Source organism: Dunckerocampus dactyliophorus, chromosome 5 (genome assembly GCF_027744805.1).
Source record: "Dunckerocampus dactyliophorus isolate RoL2022-P2 chromosome 5, RoL_Ddac_1.1, whole genome shotgun sequence".
In the NCBI taxonomy this organism is placed as follows: Eukaryota; Metazoa; Chordata; class Actinopteri; order Syngnathiformes; family Syngnathidae; genus Dunckerocampus; species Dunckerocampus dactyliophorus.
In genome coordinates this window covers 2,293,175-2,315,019 of record NC_072823.1, presented here as the reverse complement: position 1 = coordinate 2,315,019, position 21,845 = coordinate 2,293,175, and the positions used below count along the sequence as shown (strand labels likewise).

The 21,845-nt window shown below is 40.7% G+C and overlaps 1 protein-coding gene across 21 annotated transcripts in view; it reads right to left on the bottom strand.

Annotated features, from left to right (window-relative positions):
* The window catches only part of LOC129181866 (pleckstrin homology domain-containing family A member 5-like), a 120,619-nt gene that overhangs the window by 86,171 nt on the left and 12,603 nt on the right, over positions 1-21,845 (bottom strand). The window contains exon 4 of one of the 21 annotated variants that reach the window (XM_054777588.1): positions 5,685-6,131. The exons of 18 other annotated variants lie outside the window; for them this stretch is intronic. In XM_054777588.1, coding sequence (XP_054633563.1) covers positions 5,828-6,131 — 304 coding nt within the window. In that variant the 3' untranslated portion in view covers positions 5,685-5,827. 2 more of the 21 variants (XM_054777589.1, XR_008570518.1) reach the window with 2 other exon arrangements.

Genomic DNA, 21,845 nt, shown 5'->3' with positions numbered 1-21,845 from the left:
CGCTCACTTTCTCTGACCATATCTACTACAAGTATATTAGGTAATACGAGTGAAAAGGTGACCGTGTGTTATTTCATGTCAAGAGGGCTCTAATAATGTTAAAACATGTATTTAGTGTTAAAACATGTAAACACAGGTTTTCTAAGCTATAGCTACTTAAATATTTCATTTGTGAAGTAGGAATCTTACTTTGCGGATTACAGTATATTTTTGTACTAAGGAAAAATCTGGTTTGGAAATAATAACCTGTTACATCTTACTTGTTACTTCTTACTGAAAAAACTGGTCATTTTAGTTACTGGCATCGCTGTGGTGTAACACTAAAATGTAATTTCGGTTCGGTTCAGTTTCTTGAAGTGCTCAGTTCAGTTCATTTTCGGTATTTTCGGCAGAAAAACAGACAAAATGAGTTTATGAAAAAAAATGCAAACAGAACATTTTTTTAAATAAATAAAATATATAAAAGCCAACCATGTGGGTGCCATTTCAAATAAATTCTAGTTTTTTTAAATAGAAAAATAACAGTAAAATAATGTTGTATTTCAACAATTGTTTAAACAGTGTGGCGAAATGTAAAGGAGGGTTACAGTGAAATAGCTCTCTGTTGCACGTGAAGTCCAACCACCTGTCGTAAGTGAAACAGCGGACACGTGATAGCTCGTTGACGACATCACTTTTAGCTTTTTCATAAAGTGCTAAAGTTTGGTTTGGTTTAATTTGATTTGAACATGCGTGAAGGTTCCAATGGAATACATCTCATGAATCATCACATTTCACAGTTCCACATGTCCAAAAGGAGTAGGAAGAAGCAAAGCTTATTTAATCCTACCCCCCATCCATTCCTCATCTTGTGCAGTACATACTATTCACTTCCTGCATTCCATGTCATATTTTTCTATATAATAATAAGTTTTACATTTTAAAGATCATATTTCTATATATATAATAGTGTATGACGTTTTTGGGTAACAAGTTATTGTTAACTTTATGCATTATTTTAGCTGTTGGAAAATGTACTAAATCAACAAATTTTAATATCTGTGATTTTCTCCCTCAACAACTGAATATGGATGTAATGTCGTGGCTATAAAAACTCCAATACCATGTGTCACTGCTTTGGCCCGGTCAGAGTGGCTTGCTAGAGGTTGTTTATCTGCTGAAGTTAAGGGTGTTTGCACTAAGCTGGTTTTCTTTCTTGTAGATGTAACATTCACTGCCGGATAATGCCGCCTTAAGTGCGCTAACATGTTCGACGTGTTTCCTGCAGCATATCCGATATCCATGGAACAATGTTGACTCATTTGGCTTCTCGCTTGCATTTGCCATGGTGCCATCTGTCATGCCTGCGAGCTACTAGCATTCCTCCTCCTCAGTCAGTAGTGTCCAACACTCAGAGGCGTCCGTGTGGAAACTCGTCCAGGGCTTTAGTTCCGCATGAAGCGCGTAGATCACTCTAGCAATAAATTTAATGAGAAAAATAGCATAAAATATAACCGAAACAGTACGTAAGTGGACCGACCCGAACACGCAGAACCGAAACAGTTTGATACATCCATGTGAACCGTTACACCCCTAGTGTATAACACACCTTGGTGCACAAATGGGGTGTTGAATACCCTGCTTTTCATGAGAATAGGAGGCAGCAGAACATTAAGGGTTAAAGAAGAACAGCAAGTTGGCATTGAGACTAATTTGCAATGACGGTTTTGTTTTAGCACGTCCTGCTTTGATACAGGACTGCAGAGGCCAGTTAATCCATATTTGAAACAGGGGCAATCAATGCCACGCTACAACAAGCGCTGGGCGCTGACAGAGGAATGCACAAACTGACAAATTGAGGGCAGCTTTCGGAGCTGGCTACTGAGTAACTCAATCAAGTGTGTGATCCTTGTATGTTAACGTTTCTTTCCTTTTGGTGTCTGCCGCTGTATTCTCATTCATGTCAAGTCTGAGGTGGTAAAACATTGAGCGCTACTGCAAAGCTTCCCCCTGACAGGGCATAATTTCTGCATTAGGTTAAATTATCCTTTTTATTTTCGTGCTTCATCAGAAAGCAAAGCTGGGTTTCCAGGGAGTACCGCCTCATAGGGAGCCCGCTGCTGTTTTTGTAGGCACAGATACATTGTTGGAATCTGCTGAGAAAATGTAAAACAGGTTCATGTTATGTTTGGTTACAGCTAAGCACGCCTACTCCCAGCAAACAGGTCCATCTTTTTCATGATGAGGAGTCTCATGTAAACAGGCTCTTTGAAAGTCTGTAGAGAAGTTCACTGTCAAACAAAGATGGTAAAGATCATGTGCAAAGACATGAGGGGTCATAATAACAAATGAACACTACCGTGTAAGGATATATGGATTACAACCGGTAATTAGTTATACTGTAGCTGTGACTGTTCTGTTGCTGTTGTCGTTACTGTCATGATATGGGATGTGCTTTGTTGTCTCTGTAATATTGTCCCTGTAAAGTACAGTCAATGAAGACAATGAAGACAAATTTCCCCCTGGGGACCAATACATCTAAATGTAATCTAAATGTAATCTAATCTAATCTAATCTAATCTAATCTAATTTCCGGCCAATGGACTTTCACTTGTGTAGTGTTTTTCTACCTTTAAAAGGTATAGTTCGAAATTTTTGACTCAAAGTTGTATGACATCACCATCAGCAGTGTAGTCCATTAACCCAGTTGGGGTCGGATTTCGGTGATGAAGAACGTAGTACTGCTTAGTTGCTGGAGACATTTCAGTAGAGAGTTTGGTTTCTCAAAACAATATGCGTTCCAAAGAGTAATACATTTGCATCAAAAAAAATCAGACCTCACAAAACGCTGGGCGTTATACTTTTCTCCCGGTGTATCCCTGCGCACTGTCGCCTGTGCATTCGAGTGCATGTGATGAAGGCACTTTAAGGCACTCACAGCGGTTTGTCAGTGTTACCACATTTACCTACTGATGACGCAGCATCGGGAGCAACTGGAGGTTTCTGGGGATCATGGGAGTACGGAGGACCAAACCTGAGGTTGGGAGACAACTACTCTACCACCTGAGCCATGCGGCCCCTGTACTGTAAGCCACTACTTTTTTCTCATGCTTTGAACCTACAGTGATGCGGCTAAAGTACATTTCCCATGATGCTTAGAGTGCAGCTTCAGGAAGTAGTGGCATGGACGAGTGAAGTGGAAGCTCATGTCACATTCTGAAGTCTTATGCAGCAATCTCGGACCCATCTTAAGTCATAAGTCATAAGTTTGATTAAGTGTAGAATTACTACAGCTTCTGTTTGGACCGCCAAATGTCCACTATCACCAACATGGACTGAATGAAGAGGATTTGAAACTTACTTTTTCATACCATGGTATATCTTGAAACCAGCCTACTTGCGTGGAGAATAAAACTTGACAATTTGAATGTTTCAACAGGGCAAAATAATTACCAGGGTTTCCCAAGAACTCATTCAATCCCAGCCATTTTCCAAAAGACAACCCCTTCAGTATCGGCCATTTTAGACCATTTTGACAGCTTTTTCAAGGCACACAAAATATCGTGTTGTATGGCTATATAAACATGGACCCTACCAAAAGAAAGATTAGACTCCCATCTTTCATCAGACAAAAAAGGTTTCTTTCTACCATTTTCCATTCTTTAGTAATAAGCAGTAGAACATAAGTAAGTTTCAGAAAAATATCAGTTCCACTTCCTCCTTGCTGTCAAGTGTGCTTTTACATGCAAAAGATGCCGAGCTCTTATCAAGTGCACTTCTGCCACCTTGTGGCCGTTTTTATGGCTTAAACCTGCTTTGAAAGTGACATCTTTTCCTGGGCAGTTGCGTCATCACCTCTTTTTGTCTCTCGCAAAGAAAAAAAAAAAAAAGTAAAAGACGTGGAATGGCTTGTCGTTCCACCACCATCCAGTAGATGGCAGGGTAGCACTGCGTAGTCAGAGGCACTTCAGCTTGTCTAAAAAAGGCTTTCTACAATGTGAAAGCAAAAGCCAACAACTACCTTGACAACATAATAACATAGCAAATGGGTAGATCATCAATCAATCAATCTTACACACCCTCAGACTCACAAAATCAACAGTACAACACACACAGGTAAGTTCACACTTGTGGATAATAACAACAAAGCACCAACAACAAACGTGTAAGCTTAAGTGTTATTTACAAAGTGTCCACAAGGCATGCTGGGTACTCCAGCGACAACTGCCTTGATGCGACAATATAGAGATATTAGATGTACAATGACATGTACATAAAATAGGGATTATAGACACTTTTATCAGTATAGTCATATTATAGGTATGCATGCACATGACAATAAATCTTACTCTTAACAGCGAACCCAAATAAATACTGACGTTTTACTCAAAACTTGTTAGTAAATGTGCAAGATGTATCTGCTGTCACCGACCAGTAATAGAGCAGAAAGATGTCTTCCTTGTCGGACACCCACTCAACTGTGAACACATCAAGGTGAAATCTGCCCAGCCATCCTCCCACTGCTGCTGGATGCAAGGCCTTTTATCATCCAAATGAAAAATGCACCGAGAAAGAGCTTATCTGCTCTCATGATGGCCCGTGCACAAAAAAGGGCTGAAGGGGGGAGAGAATGATGAGGGGGAGTGTCGTTAGAAAGATATGAGATGGTCCATGAACTCAATCATTAATTTTAAGGCATGCCAAATAGTTAATGGCCTTTTTCATAGCTTGGAGTCGATTGAATGGACCAAAATTCAACACTGCCCTCCAATGGCAATTGTGAGACATTACAAATACTACCTAACCTGGCAAGTAAAACATCACTTCAACATTTCATTCCGAACAATTACGTTCAACAAATGAAAATGAAGGGCTATATATTTAAACTAAGGTGCCCAGTCTTACAAAAACAAAACAAACACACTGATATAAATCACGGCACTGTATCAACGTGTAAAACTATGCTTTTTATGCATTACAGGTTGGTATGTATTGCAACAAACCTATTTGAGTCCCATCTCCGCATGTAATACCAATACATACATTTTTAAAAGGTTATTACTTTACAAACAACAGGACCATATAAACTGAAAGCTGCATTTTTTTTTTTAAATCATGTCAAGATTGGCCTCATTACAGCTCATCTTGCTTTTGTACGCTTGGTCACTGTAGTGTATACGCGTGGAAAGTGGTCATGTTTAACTGCCTTCTATTATAATGGCATTTGAGATGGCATTTAAACATAATTCTCACATTAAGCCGCTCATAACAATATAAAGTGCATACAGTGCTCCCTCGCGACTATCACGGTTTTTATATGAATTCATAAAACATGCTCTTTTGTGGTTAAACACGGCCTATTATTAGTCAGACTGTATGCATATTTAAGCAAATTGTCGGTATTTTTGCCTAAATTAAGCATTTCCAAGCATAAAAATGGTTCAATTACGTAAATTACAAATAGAAGGCATTCAGAAGATGCGTTCAATAATGTTGTGATGATATGTAGTACTCTACACTGGTCACCAGGTGTCAGTAATGTTACTGTAATGTTCCGTGAGACACACAAGTACCAGACTTGGTCATCGGAACAACAGGTTTTTATTGCAGGCTTGAATGACAGATAGATAGTTTATTTATCTCCAAGAGAAATTAACGTTTCCAGCAGCTCTGCAAATGTGTCCAAATAAACTGAATCACTTAAAAATAAAACAAAGCAAAATAGGAGAATTAAGAAAAATCATAAAATAGAATAAGAATAAATAAATATGTAACACATCACTTACATTTCAATAATATATAATAAATAATAATAATGCATAATAAGTTCATACGTCCAGTCCTGTTTTTACCACTGCCCGTCTGTTGTGTTGAAAAGCCACATGGCGTGGGGGAGGAATGATCTGCTCATTCTATCAGTGGAGCAGGGCAGTGATAGTAATCTGCCACTGAAACTGTTCTTCTGTCGGCAGATGATGCTGTGGATTAGATGATGCTGGTTGTTCATGATGGAAAGGAGCCTCCTCAGTGCCCTTTGCTCTGTCACAGATGTCGGGCTGTCCAGCTCAGTGCCGATAGCAGAGCCTGCCTTCCTCATCAGTGTGTCCAGGTGTGTGGAGTCCTTCTTCATGAGGCTGCCCCCCAGCACACTACTGCATACAGGAGGGTATCGCACAACGGGCACATTAATCCCTAACACGGGCTACTGTTGCAGCTGTAAACCAACGGCAAGCTAAAACTTAACCCTGACCCGACAGCGTCACTTCCTGCCCGCCGTCCACTCGGCTCCCCTAGCGCTGGAACACATTTACAGCAACACACACGAGTATGAGTCTTATTTATGTCTTAAATGGCTATTATGGCTACTATATTGGGTAATTTGAGTGAAAAGGTGACTATAGGGATGTTATATCATGTCTACAGGGCTTTAATAATGGTAAAAAAAAAACCCATAGAAAGTCATAAACAGATTTTCAATGCTCTAACTACAAAAATATTCCATTTATTAATATTGAATCCTACTTTGTGGAAATTCCCTTATCGTGGTCGGGTCTGGAACCATTTAACCACGATTACTGTACATGTAAATACACAAAAAATACACAATGTGATGCTGTTATACAGCCCATTAGGGAAAATTTGCATTTTTAGCATTAAATTAAGAATTCCAAATGATCTCTGTGATTCACAGATGGAAATAAAATCATTAACCACCACCCCACAGGGCAAGTGTGAGTGTTACGATCTTAACAGAAGACTAGTTTGGCTTTTAAAAAAATCCCCACTACAAATAACCCAAGGAATGTTTTATCCAAACAAAATAGGAACACTCTAAATCAGTTTAATGTTGCTCCCAAAGCATCTGCCTTGTTTTCTACATGAATATTACAAATTAAGAATGAATATGCTGCCAGCGGGTTAAGACTGACTGAGCGGCCCCAGAGCTCCTGGCAGTCTTAATCTGCCTAAAAAAAAAGGCAAAGCAAAGCAGAAAATGAGCTTCATTTCTTATGGGAACACATTACTGCTCAAAAGTATGAGTATGAAGAGATTTGGCTGGATGGATTTTTCACATTTGTGCGCCGGCTGGACTTTAAAACAGACTTCAGGACACAGCTGCGATTTTAACTGCAGTTTACCCTCGTAATATACAGAACACAAACTATGCAGTGCTGTGATCACATCTACTTTATTTATCCATCCTACTTTTTACTGCTTTGCAATGTAAAACTTGAGCTGTGAAAAAGGCCATTAGATTGACAGATAGCTCGATGTAGCAGGGCATTTAAAAACACAAGACCAGTCCGCTAAATTACTTGATGTCTTAGAAATGTTGTCATTGCGCACGCGTCTTCTTGCCATAGAGCAATCTGCTTGTGCACATATTGCCATTGCCTCGCTGACTGACTAATGAGCCTCCATCCTCCATAAATAAACACTAAAAACAAACAGGCAAAGAGCCTAACAGAGCACAAGATCTTCATCTGCACTTTATGCTTGTTTTATGTAGTGGCGTGAAAAAGTGCGTGCCCCCTTCCTTATTTCCTATTTTTTTGCATGTTTGTCAGACTTAAATGTTTCAGATCATCAAACACTTTTAAATAGTAGTCAATGACAACACAAAATGCAGTTTTTAAATTAAACTTTTGTTATTAAGGGAGGAAAAAATCCAAACCTACATGGCCCTGTGTGATTGCCTCCCTGTTAAAACATAACTGAGATCTATCAGTGTGGAAAAGGTTAACCAAAATGACCCCAAGAGCGCAGCGATGACTTATCCAAGCGGTCACAAAAGACCCCACGACAACATCCAAAGAACTGCAGGCTTCGCCTGCCTCAGTTAAGGTCAGTGTTCATGACTCCACCATAAGAAAGACACTGGGCAAAAACAACCTGCATGGCAGAGTTCCAAGATCAAAACCACTGCTGAACAAAAACAACATTAAGGCTCGTCTCAGTTTTGCCAGAAAACATCTGTCTGTGACAACTCTGTGGCCTGACGAGATAAAAGTTGAACTTTTTGGAAGGTGTGTGTCCCATTACATCTGGCGTAAAAGTAATGTCGCATTTCAGGAAAACCATCATACCAACAGTAAAATATGGTGGTGGTAGTGTGATTGTCTGGCGCTGTTTTGCTGCTTCAGGACCTGGAAGACTTGCTGTGATAAATGGAAGCATGAATTGTGCTGAAGGAGAATGTCCGGCCATCTGTTGGTGACCTCAAGCTGAAATCAATTTGGGTTCTGCAGCAGGACAATGATCCAAAACACACCAGCAAGTCCACCTCTGAATGGCTGAAGAAAAACTAAATGAAGACTTTGGAGTGGCCTAGTCCAAGTCCTGACCTGAATCCTATTGAGATGCTGTGGCATGACCTTAAAAAGGTGCTTCATGCTGGAAAACCCTCCAATGTGGCTGAATGACAACAATTCTGCAAAGATGAGTGGGCCAAAATTCCTCCCCAGCGCTGTAAGAGACTCATTGCAAGTTATCACAAATGCTTGATTGCAGTTGTTGCTGCTAAGGGGGGCCCATCCACTTATTAGGTTTAGGGGGCAATCACTTTTTCACACAGGGACATGTTGATGTTGTTTTTTCCTCCCTTAATAATAAAAGTTTCATTTAAAAACTGCATTTTGTGTTCAGTTGTGTTGTCATTGACTAATATTTCAATCTGTTTTTAATGATCTGAAACATTTAAGTGTGACAAATATGCAAACAAAATCAGAAATTAGAAAAGGTGCAAACACTTTTTCACACCACCGTAGATTAATGAATGCTGATGAATGTTGATGGGTCATGGGTTCTGTGCACTGTTCCAAGGAGATCTGGGAGGAGAACAGGCAGTTATCCTTCCAGACTAGCTTGAGACGATATTTCAAAGGTAGAAAGGCCTGCAAAACAACCACAGTAGTAAAAGTAAGGAGTTGTTCTCTTTTTATTGCTGTCTCATTTAATCTTTTTATAACCTTATTTATATGTCCTCCATCTGCTCTGTGTAAAGTGTGAGTGACTTAGGAGTTCATTTGGGTCGAATTTAGGTGTAACTTACACTAAAACGTGACCGCCATCAAAGTCAAGGAGCGGAACTCGTTCGTAACCCGAGGACCTCCAGTATGCTAAGTGTGGCTTACAGTTATTGCATTATTCATGACATTTCTCACATCAAATATGAAACAGGGACTTATATCACAAGAAAATGGCGCTAGCTGGTGAATGAAAACACCAGCATATGTGCAAGCAAATTGAACGTGAACATGCATCCTGATCCTCACAGCACGCTGTGTAAATTCAATCCAAGTCTGCTCTTGTATCGTTCAAGTCCTATCAGAGCTTATCTGAGAACCCCTGACTGTGGTAAACTTACATTATCTGGTACAACACAACTACCCACACACGCACGCACACCCACACCCACATAAACATCGTTTTAGTGGCAGCGATCAGACAGGAAAGTCATTTAGATGTGTTTTTGGTTGTGCAGCCCCACACACAGCTTCCTGAGGCAATGTAGCAGTCCTGCCATCACAAAGTTGAAGTTGTATTTATTAGAAGCACCAGCAGAGGTCTTACCAGTGAGTGGGACTCCTCAATGGGGGAGGAGGGTTGCCTGCACATTGATTTGTGACTGACACACAAGGGCGGGGCTTCTTTTCTCCTTAAACAAGCACTTTCAATATTGACACTCCAGAGAGGCTTTACCGCTACTAAAGATCACTGACAGCTGATTATTAGACTGATGGATTGATAAGAGCAATGATCGTCCTGTCAGATCACTCCCGACTACCTGCATCTCTCTCACTCACACCCCCCTCTGGGTGAGCCCGCACTGCATGGTATAAGAGCACGCTGTTTTCATTTCAGCGTTGCTAAGTGAAGCTGAATGCTGATTTTGAACTCTGCAGCGATAAGCGCAGGGCCGATGTGATAGATGGACTCTGGTATAACTCAAGTTGTTAGACTGCAGACTTGCAATATTGTGTAATAGGGTGCAGTTTTGAGCCCAGGAGGGCTATTAGTTCATGCCGTCAGAAGTGTTTGCTCACACTGTACTGTTCAAAAAAGTCAATGTCAAGTTTACAGCAAAATCTAAAACTCGAGATTTCACAAAAAGTGAATACACCCTTCACATTTCAACACAGGACAACACCGAAGAAATGACACCTTGATCCAGTTTAAGTAGTCAGTGTACAGCTTGTACACCAGTGTAAATTTACTGTCTCCTCAAAATAAGTACACCCCAAAGTAAAAATATCCAAACTGGGCCCAAAGTGTGACTATTTTGTGTGTATAGCATTATTTCCCAACACTGCCATGACTCTCTTGGGCATGAAATGCCTCTGGAATCCTCTTCAGTGTTGTCCCATGAAAAAATATAATGAAATATTTGTAGAAATGTGAATGGTGGTCTCACGTTCGTCAGGTACTGTAGCCCAGACTCAGGGGTCTCAAGCTCAACTTAACCGGGGACGGCTGGAGGTGGAGTCTACCTGAGGCTGGGCCCCATCAAGTATTCAGTCCAGAATCAAGTTTCAGACAAGTAACAAATCTGTTGACAAACACCACCGGAAGCTGTCCCGGACCTGAGCTATGGCGATATGGGAAAATGATCCAATTTCACTTCGTTGGTGTTCTTTATTTGGATTAGACGTACCACTACAGAACTCCCAACAAGCTTGTCAACACATCGGAAAAGTAAGGAGGCCATTACTCAACATAAAAGTCTGACATGGTCATACAACAAATAACGCTATATCCATAACGCAGAAACTTACGAAAAATACATTTTAAATTTAAATGTAAATAAATAAAATATCAAATGTCCCAATACACTAATCCCTTGTTTATTGCTGTTAATTGGTTCCAGACCCAACCATGACAACTGAATAAGTAGGATTCCTCCTTTATGAATTTAATATTTCTGAAGTTAGAGTATAGAAAACCTGTTCACAACCCTCTAAATAAAGCTTTAAAGATTAAATATATATATATAGATGAAATAACAGCCCTATCGTCACCTTTGGGGGCGGCATGGCTCAGGGGGTAGAGTAGTTGTCTCCCAACCCGAAGGGTGCATTTTCAATCCTCCGTCCTCCTACGATCATGTTGAAGTGTCGACACAACACTGAACCTCCAGTTGCTCCTGATGCTGCGTCATCAGTAGGTAAATGTGCAAGCAGTGTCAAAGTGCTTTGAGTGCCTCGGAAGTGGAAAAGCGCTATACAAAATGTGTTCCGGTGTAATGCATCTTCTGAATGCCTTCTACTGTACAGTCATCCCTCGTTTATCGTAAAGCCCTGCAGACATGAAATAACACATCCACCTTTCCACTCCTATTATTCTTTAACACCACATTGCTAAACTGTAATGCACAGGCTACAGGATGACGGCAGGGACAGAGACAGAGACAGAGACAGCTCTGGGTTTAACCATTAGCAACCTAGCGAGCTGCCTTGTTAGCCTCCAATGTATTTCCAGTTGAAAAAGGCGTGGGGAAGAAGGACAAAGAAGCCAAAAACGTACCACTTCCACACAGAATGGGAGAACTTTTTTTCGCTTTCTCCCGTCGGACATGCCATGGCTGACTCCATGGAACAATAATGGAACATTACTGATGCCCAGTGGCCATAATACTACATTTACCTTTGTCTTTCAACATTTTTTGACTAATAAAACGCCATGGTAAAAAAGAAAAAAAACACAAAACAGCGATCATTTATTAATTAATTTTTAAAAATCGTGATAGAGCGAGGGAGTGATAATCACCCGTATTTGTATTTTACATCAGTGAACAATATTTATGCTTGAAATGCTTAAGTTAGGCAACATACAGTATATGTTAAAAAAATGCTTAAATATGCACATTTTTTGGACTAATGATAGGCCGAATTCAACCATGAAACAGAACGATTTATTAATTCATATATTTTTGAAGAACCGTGGAAGCCACGAAATTTGAAGCACAAAGCCAGGAGGGATGACTATCTCCCAAAAAACAGACAGGAAGTTGCAGATGAAAAAAAACAAACACCCATGCTGAATCCATAAATAAGGTATGACATAATTGAATGAGCCTTAAAATAAGCACAACGGAAAAATCGCGGAATAGCAATAACACGACGAGAGGACAAGGAAGCGGAGATCGGCAAGACAGAAAAACAAAGGTACTTAGCATGTTAATGACTCAGCATCCAAAGTGAAAATGGGCGATCTGTGCAGACTGCCCCCCTAAGATTGGTATCCCAGGAAGGAACAAACAATTTAAAGGCAGCCCATGTGATGTGCATGTCTTCTTTGTGCTCCTGTTCATGTGTTCATGGTGATGGGTGTGATGTGTGACGTGTGTTCACACATTCTTTAAGTAACTGTGGTGATGCCACTGTGAGAAACCAAAGTACAATATCAATCAAAGGCCATATACACTATTGAGTAAGAAGACTTCAAATATTTGTTCGGGCGGGGACATGGAGATCTGAGCACAGAGTGTGGGAGAAGACTCTCATAGCGGTGAGGTAGCCCACAGCAATAAACACAATCAAGTATTACCCAGTCGCTGTCTCCGTAGAAACACAACTAAACCCCTCACCTACGCTGTCACTATACATGCCGTAGTGCAGTGATTCCCGACCACTGTGCCAATGTGTCTTGGCTCAATAAAGGTTGGGAAACACCGCCGTAGTGTGTATTCTTGTGTATTGTCAAATACAGTATGTCTGTTCCTATAGAACTGGTTCACATAGAAGATCCCCGCTTGACAACGATCCTCGGTAACGTTCCACGACCACCAGTGATGGCGATTTTTTTGGTTGAAATAAGAACGGGCTGTTTTTGCATACTGAATCGCAAATGTGCGAGGATCCACTGTATCTGTTTGGAGATTTAATTTGAAGAAGCCATGATGACCTGGAAACAATTTACACTATTCATGTTCAGCATCCAAATGCACCATGCACTCAAGTCATAACCTCAGAGTTGACCTCTTGCAGCTGTTAAACTCTGCCTTCTGTTTTTTTTTAATGGAATCTCTTCATACACTTCATGACTTTTAAATGAATAGCTTCAACAAATGACCCACAACGAGACACAGAATTAGAGGAGAGCCCAGCCACTTTACACCCTTTTCTACAATGCACAACATTCAGTTTGCAGAGGTACAGCTCCGACTGGTGATCCCTGATCAGCAAATGAGGACGCAAAATGTCCTGTGGATTGTCAGCGAGTCGAAGCACAGCAAAATATGGGAAAAACATTTGCACAGAAATGGACACTTACTACCGCTTACCAGTGAGTCTTCAAACTACCTATTCACATCTGAGACTGGGAGCACTTTCCTACAGGGCTCAAGACAAATGTAACGTAAATGAGTGAATTTGTAACAATTTGTTTCAGGAAGCAGTAGACTGCTCCAAATCGCTCCGTGCACATTTTACCACAGCGTTCCAAGAGCTCACAGCTGTGGAGTGTTTGGGCAGAGTGATAGCTTCCAAAAGCTGCCTAATCAACACAGACCATCTGGAAAACAACTAGACTGTGCACTGTCCACTGGACGGAGGCAAACAGTGAAGAGAAACAAGGAAGGGATGAAAGAGGAAGTGAAAACATGCTTGCTTGTCGAGGCAAAATAGGACAGCTGGACCTCGGTTTACCTTGACAAAAAGGCAGATGCTTTGACCTTAAAAACAGGATTTCCCATAAAGGTGCTTTCTACCAATGAACTGAAATAGCAGCTTGCTATGTGGGTGTTTAAAATACAGTCATCCTTTGTTTAACGCAGTTAATTGTTTCCAGACACGACCACGATAAGTAAATTTCCGCAAAGTCGGTGTCAGTACTAATAAATGGAATATTTTCATAGTTAGAACATACAAAACCTATTTATTATACTTTTTTTTACCATTATTAGAGCCCTGTAGACATTAAATAACACCCCTATACCTTTACACTCCTATTATTCTTTGTTTACACCACATTGCGCAGGCTACATGATCACTGTGGGGACATATGAGATGGCCGCCGCTAGCATAGCAAGCTACCAAGCCAGTTAGCCACTCCAACTGACTTATTCTAAGTGTTTCAAACGCCATGGGGAAGGACAAAGTAAGAGGGCAAAAACTTACCACTTCCACACGGAATGGGAGGATAACTTTTTTCACTCTATCATTTCGGACACGGCATGGCTGACTTCATGCATGCATGTTCAGGTAATCTGTCGTGTCGTGTCTCAGCAATGAAACATTACTGACACCTATTGGCCAGAATACTACATATTACTTGTCTTTTTATATTTTTGTGACTAATAATAGGTCACAGTCAACCACAAAACAGCAATCATTTATGAATTTATTTTTGAAAAACTGCAATAGAGTGAGTGAGCAATGTTCGAACCACGGTGGTAGAGAGGGACGACTGTATTGGCAAGCTGCTAACCAAAACATTTTATGGCAAAAATACAATAGGAACACAATTGCACTTACGCGGTGTATTAATAACACAAAACACGTGCCGTCTTGAGGAAAATGAGGTGAAATTTCGGCATACATTTATTGACATTAAGCAAAAAACATGCTAACCGGGGCGTACGCTAACTGAGGTTCCACTGAACCACAATACTGAAGCCAAACACTCACACACCTTAAGATCAAAGCACTTAAAGGAAGACAGCATACAACATTATTGTCTGGAAGTTTGCAGGATTGGCAAAAATTGTGCCAAGTAGAGCAGATTCTGTCTCAATAAATACTCAATTCTCCCCGGTGGATATGGGAATGCCAGTGAAGGAACGGCACGAGCACCATGATAGCAGCTGTCCCTCGATTCAACCTGGCACAACATCAGCAAAGGGCAGCTCACTGCAGATTACTACGAGGATTACTCAATGCTCTCTCAGCATTAAATACAAGATAGCACAAATCTAAGAGGCTTTGGGACCAAAGAATTACTGTAGGCTAAATGCCTCCCTTCCGTTCTAAAGCTAGGAGGTGGGCCTACTGTACATCCAAATCAACATATGCATAGTAGGGCGCATGTAAATATTCACTCATACTGTATATTGAACATGAAAGCTCTCACACTACTTCCTGCCATCACAACATCGCTCCCATCCAGTCTGTTTTGGTGCTGCCCACACATAACTGAGCAGACTGAACACAGGCTTTATAGGCAACGTGAAAGGGCGGACATACTGTACATGCTTTGTCTATGTACGTATGACATATGTGGCACCTCCTGTGGGCTGTGCTCAAAATACTTTGGAAGACATACTACCATACTTGGAATTGAAGATGTGCTCAAGGTTTTATAATCATTAGACAAATAGTTAATGACTTCTGGGAAATTAGTTGCTAAGTCCCGCCCATACCCCTGCAAAGACGTTTTGTTGGACGGTGGCCATTTTTATTTTACAGACATGCCAGTCAGTCCCCTGCGAGTGTGTACTAATGCTGTAGCGATTCGACTAAACACCCTGTTGATCCAAACACACTGGGCTGTGTGAGAAATTTCACATATATCCGGCAAAATGGGGTCAAATTTCGGGATTTAACAATAGCACTGTCTGTGGTGGTGCATTTGTCCGGAAAAATAATACCACAGGCGACACAGTAGGGGTGCGTGCTTTGACAAACCCTTTTGTGTGCAGCGGTTCGGTAGGGGTGTCACGAGACACCCAGCTCACGGGACGAGATGATGCACAGGACGAGACTAGACAACGTGTTAATATTAATTTTTTAAAAAGTACCACAATAAAATATGACGAAGGATAATCCTTGTGTTTTTATTAGTTATTAGTATCAAAATGTTAGCTTTTTCTAGTTACATTATGCCTTTTTGCTCTATTTTTTCAATTTTGCTGGCTTTTTGTTTATTTTATTTCTGCAATGAGCCATGTTCCACAGATGGCCCCTGTGCCATACTTTGGACACCCATGCATGTTTTGCCAGGAAAGCGAGTGTGTCCAAGCTCTGCCTTCTTGGCGATGTTGGTCAAGGGCTGGGTTGCATTGCCGATTTTTTTTTATTTTTTTTATTTATTTTTTTTACAGCTTTCAGACGTGCATTGCATTGCATGGAGTTATGGAGTTATGAAGCTCACTCCCACTTGCCCACTCGGTGGACACGTCGCCTTTGTTGATGGCTTGTATTTAATTACTGAACAAATGCATGATGCAAGAAGCACTTAAATGCACACCCTTAATTGCTAAATATACCGACTATGTTGCTAAATTGTCAACACAGATCTCTTCTACGAAAGAGGTGTGTTATGATCGCCCGTGCTTAAAAGTTAGCACTTACCCAAATGCAATGAGGGTCAATAGAACCGGCGATTAAGGGTGCAGACAAGTTCAAACATCTACGTGGGCTGATCTGACAAACCTTCAGTAAAATTGATCAAATGTAGAATTACTACATCTTCTGCTTGGACATCAACAAGGAGCAAGCAGCTGCAAGCAACTCGGATGGAACAAAAGCCACACGTCACTTGCTGAACACCAAGGTAGGTTGGATTGCAAGGTGTGACTAAAGCACTTAATGTGCACTTACTGTACAATAATAATGCCTTGCACACTGTTACTTCTATATTACTGTATTATAATTCTTAGTAGCCATGCAGTAGTTCACAGTCTGATTGGCTTCTGGCTGCCCTGTTCTCGCGATATAAACTTTTCCCCAAACCAGAAATCACGTCTTGTTATAAAAGCCCTACCTATCAGTGAGATCACCTATTCAATATGTCAAAATGTAAGTTGTCTAAGGTGGATGATTTGTTGACAGAAAAAATTGCCTTAATCATGACCAGGGGCAACCACCAGCACCAAATGATCTCTTTGACATATGTTAACACACAGCAGCCGAACAATTAGCCTGTCTTCTCGCAGTGCAGGCCAGATGGCGGATAGAGAAGAACTGTGTCTTTTTCTCTGTTAGGATCCCATTTCCCTAACCAAAGACAGCAGACACCAACAACACAGTGACTAATAATATACAGTGGATCTGTGCAAATTTGCCAGTTTTTAATCAAAATATTATATATTTTATTCGTGCAGCGATCTAATGAATCTTATTTATTATGCATTGTGTAAAAGTAAGACAGGAACAACATCAAATTACAATCACAAAATGAATGCAGACCGACCATACACTAGTACGAGCCTGGAGTTACTACTAGTTCATTACTTCTTTGGACAGAAGTCCTAGGCGCAGCCAGGGTGTTGACGGGTTCCAGTTTGGTGGGTCTGTGCTTTTTGCAGATGTGGTCCTTCTGGCTTCATCGAGCCGTGACCTTCAACCTCTCACTGGATGGGTTCGCAGCTAAGTGTGAAGCGGACGGGTTGAGAATCAACACCTCTAAGTCTGAGTCCATGGTTCTCGCCCGGAAAAGGGTGGCGTGCCACCTTCGGGCCAGGGACGAGATCCTGCCCCAAGTGGAGGAGTTTAAGTACCTTGCGGTCTTGCTCACGAGTGAGCGAAGGATGGAATGCGAGATGGACAGGCGGATTGGTGCGGCGTCTGCAGTGATGCGGACCCTGCATGGGACGGTTGTGGTGAAGAGGGTGCTGAGCCGAAAGGCAAAGCTCTCAATTTACCCGTCGATCTTCGTTCCTACCCTCAGCTATGGTCATGAGCTTTGGGTAGTGACTGAAAGGACAAGATCGTGTGTACAAGCGGCCGAAATGAGTTTTCTCCATGGGTGGCTGGACTATTCCTTAAGGATAAGTTGAGAAGCACTGTCATCCGGGGGGAAATTGGAGTAGGACCGCCGTTGCTCCTCCGCTTTGAGAGGAGCCAGATGAGTTGGCTCAGGCATCTGTGCCTCGCTGGGGAGGTGTTCAGGGCACATCCGATCGGGAGGAGGCCTCGGGGAAGACCCAGGGCATGTTGGAGAGACTATGTCTCTCAACTGGCCTGGGAACACCTCGGGATCCCCAGGAGGAGCTGGACGAAGTGGCCAGGGAGAAGGAAGTCTGGGCTTCCCTGCTCAGGCTGCTGCCCCCGATGTCGAATAAGCGGTGGATGATGAATGTATGGATGGATAGATGAGGTGGAAGAAAAATGCTAAAAATACAATACAGTAATCTATCCATGCAGCGTGGGAGAAAGTTAGCACATGCACAATAGTGTGTTCAAGGACCGTCGAACAAAGCGGGACGGGTGGGCGCTCACAACAAACTATGGGATTTGTAACTGTATATTATTTAAAAAATAAAATAATATCCCATATTTCCACAATTGATATTGGTTTGGTTTGGTTTGATTTTAGTTGAACATGCATGAAGGTTACACTGATATACAGTACATCTCATGAATCATCCTTTCACAGTTCCACATGTCCAAAAGGAGTAGGAAGAAGCAAAGCTTATTTAATCCTACCCCCCATCCATTCCACATCTTGTACAGTACATATTATCCACTTCCTGCATTCCATGTCATATTTTTGATATAATAATCAGTGTAATAATAAATCATTAAAAATAAATCAATAAAAACAAGCATGACAGAACAATCATTGTGATGATCAAGACTCTTCTGCCTTGTATTTAGCAAACATCAACTGCTTGTATTGTTTTTTGAATTTACTCATCTCGGTACATTGTTTGAGTTCCTTACTCAATCCGTTCCATCATTTAATTCCACACATGGAAATGCTGTGGCTTTTCAGCGTTGTTCTCGCATCAAAGTGTTTTAACTTTAATTGTGTTGTATTGTATTGTATTGTACTTTATTCATCCCACAGCAGGGAAATTCACTTGTTACAGCAGCAAGCAGTCCAAGTCCTCTAAGATCATATTTCTCCTCTCTTATAGAGAAATACTGTATGGAGTTTTTGGGTCACAAATTATTGTTAACTTTATGCATTATTTTGGCTGTTTGAAAATGTACTAAATCAGCAAATTTTAATATCTGTGATTTTGAAAATACAGGGTTTGTATGTTCCCATTATGAATGATCTTCACCCATCTTTTTTGCAGTACATTGAGTGAAGATTGCTTTTCTTCTGATTGCCCATATCTCCACACAATACGTTAGATATGGTAATACCAAAGAACAGTAAAGAGTGTGGAGTGATTTTTGATCAAGAACAAATTTTGCTTTATTCGATATTGAAGTATTCCTCGCCACCTTTTGTTGTATATTTTTGATATGAGATTTCCAACTCATTTTTTTCATCTATTATGATCCCCAGACATGCATTCACATACAACTTGATGTACTTTTAATTTTTTTAATCATTGCACCTGAAAACTCCCCTCCCGCGGCCCGGTGGTGGGTACCCCTGTCAAAATAGACATTTTTATGGCTGTCTTAATTACTTATTTTTTGTTATTTGTGGGTGTTTCCTTTTTTGTTGCTGTTGTTTCTGCAGTGAGCATATTGCAGTTTAAGCGTTATTAATGTTTGGACAGCTGAAATGAATTTCTTAACAGCAGAAATACTATTTATGCAAAAATTCACTGACATATTTTATTATTACTATTTATTTAAGAGGCTGATGTACCATGTGACTCAGTGTTCTTAATAGATGAGTCCATTTGCAATTTCTACACTGTAAACGTGATTGCTCCCTAGCTCCATTACACTGAAGGTTAACTGTGTAAATATTCCTGACTCAAGCGATACAATCATGCTTTGAGAAGACAGAGGATTCCATCACAGTGTAACTGAAATGAACACTGTCTTTGTTTTGGAAAGTGGCGCACTCCCATCAAATGAGCCAGAGAGCACTCTACAAATGCTCAGTCAATATTTCATTTGAGCAGCTTACTAAATGTCGAAACCAATTTGCTGTGTGATTAAACGACTGCAAGTATTCTGACTCACATCTTTCCCACCACGCATGTGACGGAATTTCCAAAGTTCCACAATCCAGTCAGGGACTGAGTCCCAAAACAGAGACATTATCACACCCTTGGTGTAAATTTGTGGACTTCAATATCAACAAGGCACCGTTTCTCATTTTAGTACTGATCCAGGGTCTTTATTGTTTTTATAAGATGTAATCCTAAATCACTAATAATGAGCACATGAGCGTCACAATGTCACATCCATCTAATGCAACAACGTGTATGCGTTCAACCAGGAGAAAAACACATTATACAAAAGTGGATTTATGATTACAGTGTTAAATTGTATCTCATTGAAATGACCAACGTTTGTTTTTAACTTCAATGCTTCCTCATTTTCTGATGTGGATACATAGAAGTTGGAGCCATATAAAACAAAAACAGCACCTTGTACAAAAAAATAATAAAATAAACGGAAATAGTTCATTCACAATTCTATTCAACATAGCAATAAATATAATTACTCATACTTCATCAATAGTTCTGTTCATAGTAGTATTTCAATCAAACTATGCAGCATTCCACAGTTCATATACAAATCCAGTTTCCTATTAAACCTTACAATTATACAATAAACAAAAACAATTATCAAAATGGCAATACAGCCGAAGTCAAGGGAATACATTAAAAAAAAGTTAAACAATAAAAGACTTTTCAATAAGTCATAAAATAGCAGCAGCAATAAAAAGTAAATGTAGAAAAGCACATTTCCATAAGGCAGTTCATGGCAGTCCATGCAGTTCATCAAACAAGCGACTTTTTTAAAGGTTTTTCATGGATGCAGCTGTGACAAACGCAATGAGGCCTTTTACTGTATGTACAGCATATGCATCTTACCGTTGAGCTACTTTATTCAAAATCTGGACAATTGCTTCCATGTCATCGACATCGTGACATCTAGCAGGCGACTTGGGTTACGGTATCGTTCAATTCATAGCGACCACCGTATCGAACGGTTCAATACAGATTTATGTATTGTTGCACCCCTATTCAATATGTTTCTCTACTCTGTACTGTAGTACAACGTCTGACTGTGGCAATCTGTGGTCTGACTTCAATTCCATGGCAACCTTGGAAAAGATATTTCTAGCCTATCAAGAACAATCACTACTAAGAGTGTTCATTTAGATTTTTCACCCGTAATTACATCGACTGAATACTGATGCAGACAAAAGAGACACTCAACTGTTCCGTTTTAGAATTATTGCACCGCACGAACGATCCAAGAGCCAAACACAGACTTTGGAAATTAGCCAAAGTTCAATTTGACATGCTCTTTCTTTCTCAGTTCTGCTTGCTGAATTATGCAAAAGTACAAGTGAACAGCCTGAAAGCAGTGACTGCACAGTACATTATGACAATATTTCATATTTTATGTGGCGCTTCATGTTGATGCTGCAGCAAATTGCCCACAAAGGACACTGACAAGAAGTCATTGACTGAGACATAAAAAACGGAATATACCGGAATTCAATTACACTGGCCTCCGGCTTTGTGACTCCTGTTTTTCATTACTAAGTTCATTTATCTATGTGGCCAACAGCAATTAGCTCCATCCTTGGAATGAGGGCTGTAAACATGCAGCGTCAACGGGCAAGAGGCTACGGCCTCAGGCTGGGAGGTATAACAATTGATGGATGTTATATACACATTTCTTTCCGACCCAACTCTGCGATGGATCCATCCAGGTGCATGGACAATCATTGCACATTCACGTGGTTCAAAGCAATTCATAGAAAAGAAGTGAATCCCAAGGACAGTGAAGCTTTAAATACTGGTCTGTCTTTTGGACGAAAGGCTGACGGAAGCCAGTGTTAAAACTACGCTATTATGCCGCACAGTTGAAACCATTTTTGCTTCCAATTCTTTGCAGGTGGCGCTGTCTCTAGAATGCTGTGGCACAAACAAAAACAGATGGATGGTTGAAGTAAAAATGTTATGCCTTGATGCAGCATAATGCTACGCTGTGCTGGGCTTAAGAGCCGAGCAGCTGCACTGCTCTTCTCAACTGTCCTTAATATTTTTGAAA